The sequence below is a fragment of the Nannobrachium achirus genome (genome assembly GCF_963921795.1).
Source record: "Nannobrachium achirus genome assembly, chromosome: 2".
NCBI lineage: Eukaryota > Metazoa > Chordata > Actinopteri > Myctophiformes > Myctophidae > Nannobrachium > Nannobrachium achirus.
In genome coordinates this window covers 38,821,823-38,836,189 of record NC_137811.1, presented here as the reverse complement: position 1 = coordinate 38,836,189, position 14,367 = coordinate 38,821,823, and the positions used below count along the sequence as shown (strand labels likewise).

The 14,367-nt window shown below is 41.7% G+C and overlaps 2 protein-coding genes across 2 annotated transcripts in view; both read left to right on the top strand.

The window, feature by feature from the left end:
* The window catches only part of thsd7ab (thrombospondin, type I, domain containing 7Ab), a gene marked incomplete at its 5' end in the record, with an annotated part of 186,633 nt that extends 184,450 nt beyond the window's left edge, over positions 1–2,183 (top strand). Inside the window, one exon of the mRNA XM_080746633.1 lies at positions 1,910–2,183. Coding sequence (XP_080602759.1) covers positions 1,910–2,000 — 91 coding nt within the window. The 3' untranslated portion in view covers positions 2,001–2,183. The remainder of the gene's footprint in view (positions 1–1,909) is intronic.
* A 2,934-nt stretch (positions 2,184–5,117) lies between these two features.
* On the top strand, positions 5,118–13,273 carry LOC308303046 (neurexophilin-1; the record flags this gene model as incomplete). The annotated part of the gene is made up of 2 exons (XM_080747365.1): positions 5,118–5,171; positions 12,503–13,273. 2 exons carry the CDS (start codon positions 5,118–5,120, stop codon positions 13,271–13,273), a joined length of 825 nt encoding a protein of 274 aa, XP_080603491.1.
* Positions 13,274–14,367: the final 1,094 nt, after the last annotated feature.

Below are 14,367 nucleotides of genomic sequence, written 5' to 3'. Positions count from 1 at the left end.
TTTTTATATTTAATGTAGATTTTTTTTTATAAAATAATAACTTTAAAAGTATGTTTTCTGTGTTGTACTGAAGGACATTGTTACAAAGGTTACTAGAGGGTGTACGTGAAATCAAATATTTCTGAGATTTACCCAACTCATCATTGCACTGAAGAGTGTTTGTCACACAACTGTTTCATGATTACCATCATGTGATATGCTTTAAAATGGTTTATTAATGTATCTTTGTTCTACTGAATGGCAATGATGAATCAAAAGTATACATAACCAAGTCTCTTTGCGTCGTAACACTGCCCTCTTCTGGTCAGGAATGGGTATAGGCAGAGAGTTCCCATTTCTCTCCATTTCATCCCTTGTTGTTCATTTGTCACAAATTGTTAAGAGCTCATATTGTCAACTTGTTACATGTCCTGACATTATTTCTTTCCATACACATTACAGAACATGCATACACTGCATGTGCACAATATTAGGATTACCTGAAACACCGCACCATGTAGTCCAGGATAGAGTAGTTCAACCAACAGTTGTTAACAAGAACAATTCTTAACCAAAATAAGAAACCAATGAATTTAGACTCAAACAGGATTTTCCATTCAATCTTTAAATTTAAGAATGATTGCCATGGCACCTCACAATAATTGATGCATAATCATGTTTTCACTTCCACACCCAGCAATACTTTTTCCACAAAGATTCTATCATAATATAAATCAAAATTACATGTGCTAAACACCATGCTTAATTTTCAACTACTGTATTTAGTGTCAAGGCAGATGAATAATCACTTAGACATTGTCAAATATTGTACGTAGCTAAGTAACAGTAAAAGGGTGAAAAATAAATCATATTTGCCATCTTTCTGAAATTCTTCTCTATGATATGCCTAGTGTAGTCACAAGTTTAGGTCCTACTGACCATGACAAGCATAACAAGATAGTAGGAGGGAAGGAATAATAATTATCACATGTATACTGTGTGTATTTACAGTAATGAATGGGAGATGTATTGTAGATGAAGAGGAGGAGACACGTTAAACAAGGATTTTTAAACCTTTGACAATTGAGACATGGATTGTAGAACAAGTAGTACAAGTCAATACATCGTATACAGTAGCTCTTAAATGAGAGTCCACACCATGCTGACACACACTGTTTCTTACTGTATCAATCACCAAGCCGGAGTGTTTTTGAGCCAATACTGAAAGCCATAAAGCCTGATTTATACTATACTGTGCTGTAGTTGCGTGGCAGTGTGCCTTGTAACAACAAATGGCAGATCTACAAGCTCACAGCGTTGCGCGTGAGCGTGCAGGGTGCCTCTTAAGTATGAATCAGACATTAGAGATCTTATAGAGGTGGAAAGCATGCCATTTTTGGTGCTTTATTAACCAGAGAAAAGGCTAAATGGTGTGTTTACCAGGTATCGCATAGCGTTGTTGTCAGGTGGAAACCTTGTATGTCCAAAACCTTCCTTTTTTTATTATTTTACTAAAATAATGAGAATAGCCGATCTCCAAGCACACAACGCCTAGCATCACAAGGCGTTGTGTGCTTGTAGATCTGCTAGTTTTATTACTTTTGTGCGACACTTATGTATGATGAAGTAGGGCTTTTTTACCCAAAAACATACACATTTGAGACTTGAAGATACAAGGTTTCTGCCCGACTGTGACATTGGCGACTTACTAATTTCCACGCTTTCAGATGTTTCTGTTGTAGATTCCATATGTTCATTCCCTGTTTCGATGTGTTCAAATATTGCATACCGTATGTATAATAGCGAGTACAACAGTTTATAGGCCATGATAGCGTTGTAACGCTGTTTTTTTAACCATCTATAGCATGACAACTAAGGTAACTTCTAGACACTTGTCCTGACACTGTGTTTTTTTATGCGTCTCTCACAGCAAGAAGCCAAAGAGACCTCAGAGACAGAGACAGCAAAGCAACCGACTAAAACCTCTGACTCTAGCCTACGACGGGGATGCCGACATGTAGCCGCCCTCCACCGTGGGAATAGCTTCACCACAAACACCCCCCCTTATCTTTATGCCATTACGGAGAGGGGAGCGAGGATGTTTACCCGGCGATGATGAAACTCATCACAGGGCCATGAAATTACTGAAGATTCTCTTCGCAAAGACACCTGCAGGGCTTTGACGAATTCAAGTAGGGCGCCATTCATTACCCCTGTTCATTTTCTTCTTCTTTTTTTACTGTTCATATTTTTGCACACAAGAGCCTTCATGATCTCCACTGACATGAGGAGAAGCCTTTTTTTTGTCTCCCTCCACTACCACTTTATGCAGAGGGAAACCCTCTGTGCTCATTTAACCCAGAGCATGTATAAATGGAACCAGATCCATTTCTACACTCTCAGGGTTAAATTAACATTCTGAACTTTTGCAATGCGTAAAGAGTGCTTTCCAAGGAATCATGGCTGGCTGCTGTAAGATCCAGACCTAACTTCTGTTGTCTTTGAACGTGGTACAGCACACAAGCTTCCCAACTCTTCCCTCGTGCTTTCTTTCTCTCCTCGTCCCCAAAAATGCTGAGTAGCTGGAGGCTTAGGATGCTGTGGCGGTTTGCACGTTGCCAAGAGTCACCGCAGGGAAGAGGAGGGAGGAGGAAGAGGAAGAAAATCTCCATAAAAAGGCTTGGATTCCTTTTCTTCAAGCCTGGACTGGGTTTTGTCTCAAATCTCTTTTACTGTCTTGAACAAAAGGGATATATTCCTTCTGTTGTTGGTGTTTTTTTTCTTTTTCTTTTTTTCTTCATTTTCTTTTTCTTTCTTTCCTTGTCTTGCACAGGCACAGGCCTGTGTTGAAGGATAAACTGAGTTGTTTGATGCCGATGGAGTAATAGCCTACAATCACTCTTTCATGGAACTATTGCCTGCCTCCCCCTCGCTTTGTTTCAGGCACAACATTGCACTATATTAGTGCAGCATGATATAGCTATGACTTCTACCTACTGTTGCCATAGAACACTGCCTCTTCAGACAAAACCATGATGCAGTTGAACACCAACGGTCACTCCAAGAAGAGTTATACAGTATGTGTATCACATTCCACCAAAACAGGGTGTGAGTCAATAGTAAATATATGTATAGATTCTATTTCTCACAACAGATTTTTTGGTTGTAGTCCAGTACCGTTTGTGGTTTGTAGATCTGTCTGGTGTTATCTTTCTATCTCTGCCCAGATGCAATCAAAAAGTGAATTATGATGTTGGCGGGTGACTCATTTTGTCATCTGTTTGTAGTTATTTTTATCTGTGACACCATACATCAAATCAAAATATAAATCCCGATATAACCCTTTTGCAGCAAAACAAAACTGAGACTCTACTAAGAAGAAAACAAAGTTTGAGTTGAATTTAACCCATTCTCTTATGGTGTATGTCATGCACATAACTTCTGCCTTAATGTCGATACTTTCAATATGTATTGCCCCATAACACTAAATTCACAGTGATTGAATGGGTTCTTGAGTAGACGCATAGACACAAGGAGGGATGATTATTCTGAAAGTCAACATAAGCAACATAAAACCTGTACATAGTTGACTGGATTTCCCTCCTGTTTTAGCTCTTTGCCTGATATCTTTGCCTGAAATCTACAAGCTCACAATGCATCACGTTACCCCACTTTGGGAGCTTGTAGATCAGCTATTTCTTTTTATCAAATGTAGTGTCCGCACACAGCTATGACTGCCACACATGTGGACTGTCACTTTTTGCTTTGTTTGTGAAAGGACCAGAATGGAAATAAGACCTGGACTTCATTGTGTTTAACCAACATGTATGATTTGTGGGTTACTTGCAATTTAGATAAAACTAAATACGTAATTTAAAGGTTTTCACACAATAATCTATGTCAACAATGCTCTTACATTATGCATCATGTGTCCTATTACTTAAGGTGAACTATAAAATAGTCTGTGTAAAATTAAGGTACAGTAGCCTAAAATACATACATTTTACAATAATAATGTTCACAAGGGAACACTGGTGTGGAGAACGTTTACCTTTTTGTTCTTGGACTTGTATATATAACGGCAAACATTTTTTTTTATTTTTTTGGAGAAAAAAAAAGAAAAGAAAATCAAAGTATGTGTACATTTATTTTGTATTGCACAGAAAATGTTTAGTTTGAATATTGCAAAGTGGGGTGTCTGACGATAACCATGTTGCTGATTGTTGTACGGTGTTAAAGAAGAAAAAGAAAAAAGAAAAACAAAAGACGGCTCAGCCATTTTGTACAGGTTGTTTATATGTATGGGAAAAGACTTACTAAAAATAAATGAGGAAATGTTCTAAACATACCCAGATAATGTGCTATGGGCTGTCGGTGTGAAATATGTCGCCCCGCGCTGCTGCCTCTCGCTGCCCCGTTATATTGATATTTGCATTAGATGATCGTTTATTCGGCTGTCTATTGATGGAAGGGCTACCGCGGACCGCCACTAGGTGTCAGCGCTGACGTTAGAGAAAAGTTACATCTCAAAAGTATGATCAGAGAGTGGTCCTCCCTCTCTGTGTCCCCTGCACGCCCCCCACCTCTTCTTCCACCCCTCTCTGTCTCTCCTCTCCCTGACTCTCCTTCTACCCCTTTACCAAGCTACCCCCCCCCCACCCCCACACACACACACACACACACACACACACACACACACACACACACACACACACACACACACACATGCAATCGCTCTCTCACTCTCCCCTTCTCTCTCTCTCTCTCTCTCTCTCTCTCTCCTTCAGAGCGCACTATATAAAACATCTTGCTACACTGACAGTCAGACTTGCAACACCTCCATCCATATCACAGCTCCTCAGCATCCTGCATCATCAAGAGGAGCTGGTACACTTCACACAGGGGAGAGGCTGGCTGTCCCCCCCGGTCGCTCCTGTAAAGATTGAGAGACTTTTCAACTGTCTCGCCTCAGGACCGCATTGACCTCTCGTCTTTATTTGCTTTTTTGTGCTGCTTCAGTTAGAATTGTGCTCAACAAAAGGGAGGTTTCTTTTGTTGCTCCAAGGGTCCGAGAAGAACACCGGGGAGGAGGCTGAGAAGGTTTTGCACGAAGAGACGTACACACTCCACTGAGAGGGATGGAGACCACATGTCCACGGGCTGCCGTTCTCCTGCTGTCACTTATCTCATTAGTAAGTTGAATATGGAACTTTTGTCACCATAATGCATGATACCTATTATACCTTGCATTTCTTGGTTTGTTTTCTCACTTTCATTCTTTCACTTTTGATCTATACACAATCTGGTTTTGTATGTAATCTTTATCACAGTGAGCATAGAATTTGGCATGTACGATAAATGAACAGGGTTTTTTGCCGGCGGTATTGGTGCAGAGTGTGCCACAACATAGCACAAGGACAATCAGTCCTCCTGGTATACACAGTGCAAGAATACGCACTGTAATATAAAAGTTATAAGCTCATACTGTATCATTTGCCAGAGGATTTCACTTGCTGTGTGATAACCTGAAAACATTGACTAACAATGTGTAAACAGAATGCCATCAATATCCTCTCCACTACAGCCAGCTTATTCTACCAGTACTTGACTATGTTAGGGGCTATTGTACCTTAGGACTGCTGCTATGCTGCCACTGATGGCAAATATCACTGGCACATCTACCAATCAATCAGTTATTGCATAATTAATAACTAATTGCGTGTACACAAGTTTAACATCCGAAATGTAACTATGGGATTCGCAAATCTATTGCTATTCAGTCCCAGCAATGTATTTTTTATTTTGCAATGTCTGATCTATTGCACCTATTGTTAATCTTCTGTGCATGCAAACAATTCCCAGATTTGCAGTTCAATAAAAGTGTGTTTCTCTGTGCAGCAGGGAGCGGCCTGAGCCTACATTGTATAATGACACACACACACACACACACACACACACACACACACACACACACACACGCACACACACTAGAATGACACTCAGTGCCTTGACAGTTTGTGACAACCCCGGTTCCTGTAATCCTCGGAGAGACTCTAACCTCTCAGCCAGAGATAAATGTGTCAACAAACAATCAAAGGGGAGCAGGAACACTCCCTACTTTCCTTGAACAAAAACAATTAAAAAAGCAAACTCCAATTTAATCTCCACACAGACTTGACTGGCCTTAAATAGCTCCTGTGGCGTTATCAGTCTTTAATTTGCATAGTGATGGAGAGAAGTCAATTACTATTAATTATTCTCCACGACTTAATAACCATTATCGAATTGAATTCACCGTCTTGAAAACCATAAACTCAATTTCACAGCTGACTAAGCACACTAATCATTTCACCTCCCTTTTCCCTAATAGAGCCCTCCTAGTTGTAAGGAAACTCTTGAAATTCCTCAAATCCAGAAGAAACAACATTAACCAACACTAATTCCCTAATGTTACAAACATAGCCCACAAATATTAATTATGAAGTATACGACGTTCATATTATGTGCAGTATGTTAGTATCGCAGTTCTCCTTGCAGATCTCACAGTATCACATAATGTGAATCTTTTTTTCAGGCTGGGCCGCCAAATTGCTTCGCTATGCTTTAATGGGATGATCATAATTGTTTCGCACTCGGCCCATCCTAAGCTTTTGCCTCCAGCTTCTTCGACAGATTGACAGACCCATGGGAACCTCGCAAACTTATTTTGGCCGCCTTTGAACCAAGTCGTGTGTGAAATACTATGATTATGTATTTATCCTCTGGGTAAGTAGGAAAACTAGTGGCTAGGCTGCCTTTTTTTAACCACCCGCTCTAATAGCCCTCAGACTGTCCACATGCAGTGTTTATCCTCCACACAAGTCATGGTAATAATTGTGCTGGGGCTTCTGCAAGTGGTGCTGCGGCGATAGAGCCCCACTCCCCCTTTGCAGAAGCTAGAGAGAGCTGCCTGTGATGTCTTGACACACTTTATGATTTGTCTTAATCTCTGACCCTCACCCCCAGGTAACACTTTGATATGGCCGGAAGAATAAAAGACCCGATTACATGGTGCCTTTAGTTGATCCATCATCCCAAACCTGTGTGAGGGATCTCAAAAGGCAAACTGCATGGTGACATTTTGTTTGTCAATGACTATCTGTATTCAAAAAACCCAAATGGGTTTTAATGGCATAAAACTTTACAAACACATGCCTAATTTATTTGAAATGTCAGCACAATGTTTTTCAGCCAGTGTAGTGTTCTATCAGCTAGGGTGTGGCGTTATCATGAATCACATTTAGAGCCTCTGGAATCATGTCAGTGCTTTTTCATATCAAGGACCCCCAAAATGATGTGTTTGGCAACGGACCCCCCTTCAAAATATTTTTTAAGATTAGTGTTAAAAAGGTTCACTTTTTAAAAACAATATTCAAAGATTTGCACTAATTTTCAAGATTTCAAGTGCTATTATCTGCTATTTTTAATAGCCAAATTGTGACACTATATTAAAAAACTAGAAAGATGCAATTCTGGGAAATTGCGAGTGTGGTTGCGTATTTATAGTCTCCCCGGACCCTACTTTGAGAACCAATGTTACAAGTAGTATTGTTGGTTCCTGACACTGGGATTCTGACACAGTCAGGTAGTGTCATTTACACATGGCTATAGTGGATGGATGTGAGAGATCACTATCAACTAGACTAGAGCATGTCTAAGCTCTGTGTGGAGCCTGCATTTCCAAGGTCCGAATTGAACAAAAATTCCTTTGTGACAAACCCGCCCCACATTTGCATACAGGGCCGTGATTGGTCCCTCGTTACTTCGGTGGGAGTGAAATCCAATCACAACTGAGCGGTGCCAGACCAAATCTGCAAGGGCAAATCTTTTGTCAGATTCGTCTGGTTTCCAGGCTATGACTAAGATATGGTGGGGCTGTGGCCCAGTGGTCACAATGACTGTTGTACAATCTGTTAGTTTGCTTCAATCAATCAATCAATCAATCAATCAATCAATATAAATCACATAGTCAATCATATAGCCCGTTTTCATACAATCGAATGCAACACATAGGGCCTCACATGTAAAAGAATCAAGTACAGTGAGATCAAAGATTAAACACTAGCAACAGCAGAGACCAATGCAACAACACAGTACACGACACAAAGACATTAAAGTTAGAGAGAGGGAGAGAGAGAGAGAGAGAGAGAGAGAGAGAATTGTATATCGAAGTCATTTAAATAACAAATATGAACTAAAGGATAGAAAGTGGAATAAAATAGAGCTGCGTGTGATGGTGGATGTTGGGCTGTCTGTATTAAGTGGTCAGACAGGCTGCGTGCGATTTCAGAGCATGTTTTTTTAAATGATCAATTGATTGTGTTCCAGCTTGGATAAATATACTTAAGTTCCTATGTATCACAAATTAAAACTCATTTTTTAAGGTTATAATGAAAACATACCATGACGTTTTGTTTTTACACACATTCTGTTATTTTAATGTTATATTATGAATGAAATCTTAGTGTTTGCCAATTATTTGGGGGCCCACTTGTAATATTCTCACAGCCCACCAGTGGACTCCGGCCCACAGGTTGAGAATCGAAGATTTAAGTGTCTCCAAAAACGAGCATCAGATAGCCTACATGCTGTAAAAAATAAATACAAATAAATAAATAGATCAATAAATAAATAAAGTAAACTAGAAATGTGCGCTCCTCCAAGAGCAGTTCTCGGCCAGGACGGATTACCTACAGTACGCTGGGGCCCAACATTTGAAAGCTAGTTGTAGTTGGAATCAGAAAAATGGACAGATACATCTTGATTACGTGACCACAGAGATGATGTGTGCCGATTTGCATGAGGTTTTGGAAAAATATCTGTATAGGAGCAGCAAAAAGTGTTTTGAAGAAAGCCCAAAATGATGAAAATCTTGTCAGGAGTCATGATCCAATTAAGGAATCCAGGGAAAAACATCTTGATTGTACAACCTATGGCCAAAACTTGAAACGGTCTGTTATAGTGCCACCATGAGGCCGGTTTGAAAACTTTTGAGCAGAGGTTCTTCCTTTGCCTCCTGGGAGTGTGTCTGCAAAGTTTCACGCCGATCGGTCCAACATTGCTGGAGATTAGCTGCTCACAGACAGACAGAAAACTTTGTCTCTGGTCTGGCAGAGACAACAAATAAATAATAAAGTTGATCTGTGGATCACATCGTCTGCTTTTTCTAATTCCGTCAGGCAATGCATTTTTCATCCATATGCCAATATTTCTCTGGCAATAATTCCATTACGAATATAGTTACTGTATGTTGCTGCCAAGCCGGAACACGCTGCCCAATCTAGATTGTGAAGTGGCTGCCTAAATCTCCTATCAATCTGTTTCACCTCCATTCCAACTCTGTAATGCCTGTTAAAGTAGAAATGTCGGACTCACAAATCCTCCCCACACACCAGTCACATCAGCTGCAGCATTCGGGTAAATGAAAACCGACACATACTTTCATTCTTCCCCTAAGGTTTTGTGTACAGCCCACCACTGAGTTGTCTGGCTTCTCAGGTGGTTCTATTAACCGGGGAATTTGTCGGCTGTTGGGGGGTCCAGCCCATAGAATATTCGCAGGGCTCCCTGGGGAAGCTGGGGTTGTTTATCTTCCAGTTTCAAAGAGAGGATGCCTGCGCCTTATCACAGCCTCACCAAGGAGTAGATAACATTTAGGTTTGTTCATAGCCTACTACATGCTGCATCTGGCAATCTGTGAGTTCCCTTAAAGGACCTCTGCAAGGCTGCGCTTTGTGTGTTATCATGTTGTGGAATGCCGGGGACCTGGAAATAACATTAACGGAGGACTAAATGGACTGGGAGAAAATGCTACAGTTGCAACTACGGCTTGTTTGAAAGTTGCAATAACTGTCATGTTGATTATGACAGTTTTGGCATTTATAAAATGCAATGTGTAGCATAGAAATCCTATGAAATTTTCATAAACTGTGCGCAGTCGTATCCTTTTAACCTTCTTTGTCAAAGTCCAATTATTGCCTAATACGGTTTTCTCTACCTCTTATCTCAGCCTAATTCTCCCATTTCTCTCTGCGTTATCTCTCTTTCAGACACACATAACGACCTCCATGTGCACCAATACATCCACACTTTGTGCCTTGCTTGCATGTTTTTGAGCTCGACAAGAGGTAATCTTGGCCCTCCAAGTGTTGATGCAGTCTAGGGGCTGGGCCTTCTGGATATAAACGTCATTTCATTCAGGACTGTCTCTGATCTGACTAATCTCCAATGGCCGGATTACAGGTTGGGTTCTAATCCATGAAGTGGGGGTCTCTGTGAATCTGTCACGGAGTGCTCTAATCCAGAGGCTGTCAGGTGCTAGATGAAAGCTAATTGCAAATCATATTTGCATATAATTGCATATCACAGTTTGCACATAGGCTACACACACATACAGTATATAGTAGATTGATTATAACGCAGGAATTCTTTGCTCCCAAGTTATCCAACCAATGGGAGATGCAGCTGGGCCTGCAGGGTGTATAACGAGATTTCAATGACGAATGCCGGACACTAACTTGTTTAGCTGTTCCCATAGAGTTATTTATTCACAAGGACGGTAAAGTTGCATTTGATTAACACTATAAATGAATAAGATAACTTATTAATTAAGATTATTGCCTGAAGCACTGCCCGGGTGAATTGTAGTCCCACAAGGATTTCCTAACTATGTGGGGAGGCAGTTGGCCGAGTTCACGGCAGGTGCTGCTGGCGGGCCTCGCCCTCTTTATACATCCTCGCTTCACCCTTAGCTTGTTTGTATGCTGCCATCGTGTGAACCGTGGAAGGTGGTTAATTGTTTTCTGCTCGATTTTGTTTCCTTTGTACCCGGGTTAATTAAAGTGACTCGTCAGCTTTGAATTCTGCCAAACAAACCATCAGCAGCTATCACGTTTGACAGCGGATTCTTTTAGTCAATGTTTGACATGTGGAGTTCCTTTTCACCGTGTGGTCTCTCTCTCTCTCTCACGGTGGCAGGCAGTGCAGCATGGGGTGACACATTAGGTTGGTCAGCTAGCCATATCACCTCTGTTACTTATCATCGCCCTTAGGTTCTTTTATCACCCACCTTTTACCCAGGGAAATTAAAGGCTGGATATGTGATATACCGTGCGTGCGTAGGCCTACGTGCATGCATGCTGCATGTGTATACAGTATATATACAAAGTATGACTTCTACTGATAAGAATATTGAATTACCGGTAATTACTGCCTACACCTTTCAGCAAAGAAAAAAATCCTGATCATGAGATTTGAATTATGGGTCACTAAATAATACTAAAACTAAATGGACTTTGCATAATGGAACATTTGAGAACGCTCAAACATATCAAACATATCAAAATGTATCCAAAGATCTAAGGGAATAATGATGTTCAAGAGTTGATTGTGAAAAATCTCCATGTCACAAACAACAAACAAGGGGGGTGTCACAAACACCCACTAATGTCACACTCCCAAGACCGTAGTATGAAGTCCTTTGGTTGAACAAATCATGAGAGGAGTTCGAGGAGTTGAATTATAGGTGAAACATGTTATTTGTCATCATATGACACATATAATCAAGCCGAGGCCATATTTCTTTATTCCGAGCAAGAGAGTGAAGGACACAAGAACGTTCCCAGAAACATGGGTTCTATTTTCACAGTGGCTTTGAAACACATAGGAGGTCGATCAAAATAACCGAGGGCCATCTTTTATCCTGCTCTGGTGTATACAACTAACTAACAAAACACAATAGTAACCACTATGGCAATTTAATTGGTGCAAGTTCTACACCCAAGCCTACAGTAACCACAATGTCATTCTGTGAACCTTCTGAATGAGAGAGGACCTTAATTTCAGAGTATTGATCGTAGGGGTAAAGGTACAAAATGTAAAAGCTTTACCCAGATAGATCTGCTGTCACGTTCCCCAGTCGGGGTTAGGCCATCACTGTCACTGGCCTCCGTGGGGTGCGCGGGGGAATCTTAGCGCTCTCATCTGTGTGATTGTTAGGGGAGAGAGAGAAGGAACCATCAATCATCCATTCAGGGCACATACAGCAGGTAATAGGCTGCTGTTGTATCATGTCTGCACTGGAGTAGCGCTTCATTCATCTCGATGTATGGCGGCGATACCCTTAGTCTTGATTAGGACACCATGAGCACACATGAGACAGTTCGCACATACTAAGAGCATGCTACGCTATGCAGCGATGCTATGCTATGCTATGCTATGCTATGCTAGGAGGACATTTTGGGAGCGTGTCGATATTGCAGCATAGCATCTGTTTGACGGTCCATTCTTTCGACGCGGGTGAATGTTAACCTGGTGAAAAACTAACCTGCCGACGCGGGTGAATGTTAACCTAACCTAGCCTATCGAAAGGTAGACACATCGAAAGAACAAGATTTTCCTGACATTTTGGTGCAAGTGATAGAGGCTATTTCTGTGTTTGTATCTTTTTTGATGGGGTTTTAATGGTCTCTTTGCTTCTTTCCAGGTTGTCAGTGTTCAGTCGCCCAGTTCCGGGCCCTCAGACCTGAGAGAAAGCCCAAAGTCTAAAACGAAGACCTACTGGACTGGAAGCAGCAAGTCCCTCTCCATCAGCCGTCTGCTCTCACAGACTCTCTACAGTAAGGAGAACTTCACCTCTCTGGACCTCGGCTATGATGACACCGGAGCCTACGCCAACCAAGAGCAGTGGAAGTGGCTTCACAACGCTTCAAGCACGCAGGACCCCCGGCCCAGGGCCAAAAGGAGGCCCATCGTGAAGACGGGCAAATTCAAGAAAATGTTCGGCTGGGGTGACTTCCACTCCAACATCAAGACCGTGAAGCTCAATCTTCTGATCACCGGCAAGATCGTGGACCACGGCAACGGAACGTTCAGCGTCTACTTCCGTCACAACGCCACCGGCCAGGGAAACGTGTCTGTGGGGCTCGTACCTCCCACCAAGGCTGTGGAGTTCCGCGTCCACCAGCAGCAGCAACAACAGCAGTCGACCTTGGAGCCCAAAGACACCAAGCTGTTCAACTGCAGAGTGGAATACGAGAAGGTGGAGAAGGGCACCAGGAACTCGTTGTGTGCCCACGACCCTTCCCAGAGTTGCCCCCAAGAGCAGACCCAAAGCCACGTCTCCTGGCTGTGCTCCAAGCCCTTCAAGGTCATCTGCATTTTCATCACCTTCTACAGCACCGACTACAAGCTGGTGCAGAAGGTGTGTCCGGATTACAACTACCATAGTGACACCCCTTACCTTCCTACTGGGTGATCACCTCGTTGGGTTGGGGGCAAAAAAAAGCACAGATTCGGGGCCTGAAAGACAACGCTGTGTTTGGGCTGAAATGGAGTTGTGCACCCTAGTAAAGAGACGCTTTAGAACTGAGATGTTGACTGGTATTATTAAAGCTAACATATCCCTGCTGTGAGATTGAGATTGCTACGCTGAATAGACCTACCCTGAGGTCATTGGGAGAGCATTTAGGAAAGCATTTATAGACTTCCAGTACTCTTATTATGCATAGCTGCTTACAATGAAAGGCACTTCCAAGCCATTCCAAAAAAGATAAAAGAAAATGCCAATGTTATTTATGTAAATATAATGAAACCCACCTGACAGCAGTTTTATAATGCCTTTCCCTACTAATTGAGTTGTTGTTGGAGTATTCCCCTCTTAGTCGAGCTGTCTGTCCATTTTGATCCATTTCTGGAAATCATCACAAATAAGTAAATGTCAAGGCAAATAAAATGAATCCACCAGTACCCATTACAATGCAGAATGGAAAATATTGCAAAGCTGCAAATGTTGTTTTCTGGAGTATTAGAATGAATATACCACTCTCTGATATGCTGTTGGAATTTCATCCATGTTCATGCATGAACAAAATGTAGTTAAAAAAAAGAAAGGGGGGGGGGGATCTATATTTTGATTTTGGAGCCTTTAAAAAATATTTTTAAGCAAGGCATACTTATTATGGAAACATTAGAGAAGACATCCTTTAGGTAACAACAGAGGCATAAGTAAATCACTCACTCAAACGCACGCACGCACACACGCACGCACGCACGCACGCACGCACGCACGCACGCACACACACACACACACACACACACACACACACACACACACACACACACACACACATCCCTTATAGTATCTCCAATATGGTTAGAATACAGTACTGTATTGTGTATATATATTGGCAAAGGGCAGTACAGGTATTGCACAGCAGGGGCGAATCACATATTTCAAACCCTCAAATAATCCCATCTATGGTACCAAAGAGGCAAAATCTGGATGGGAGTATATAGTCAGTGCTAGCTGGTAATGATATTGGCTATTTAAATTGGCTATTAAACCTTCAT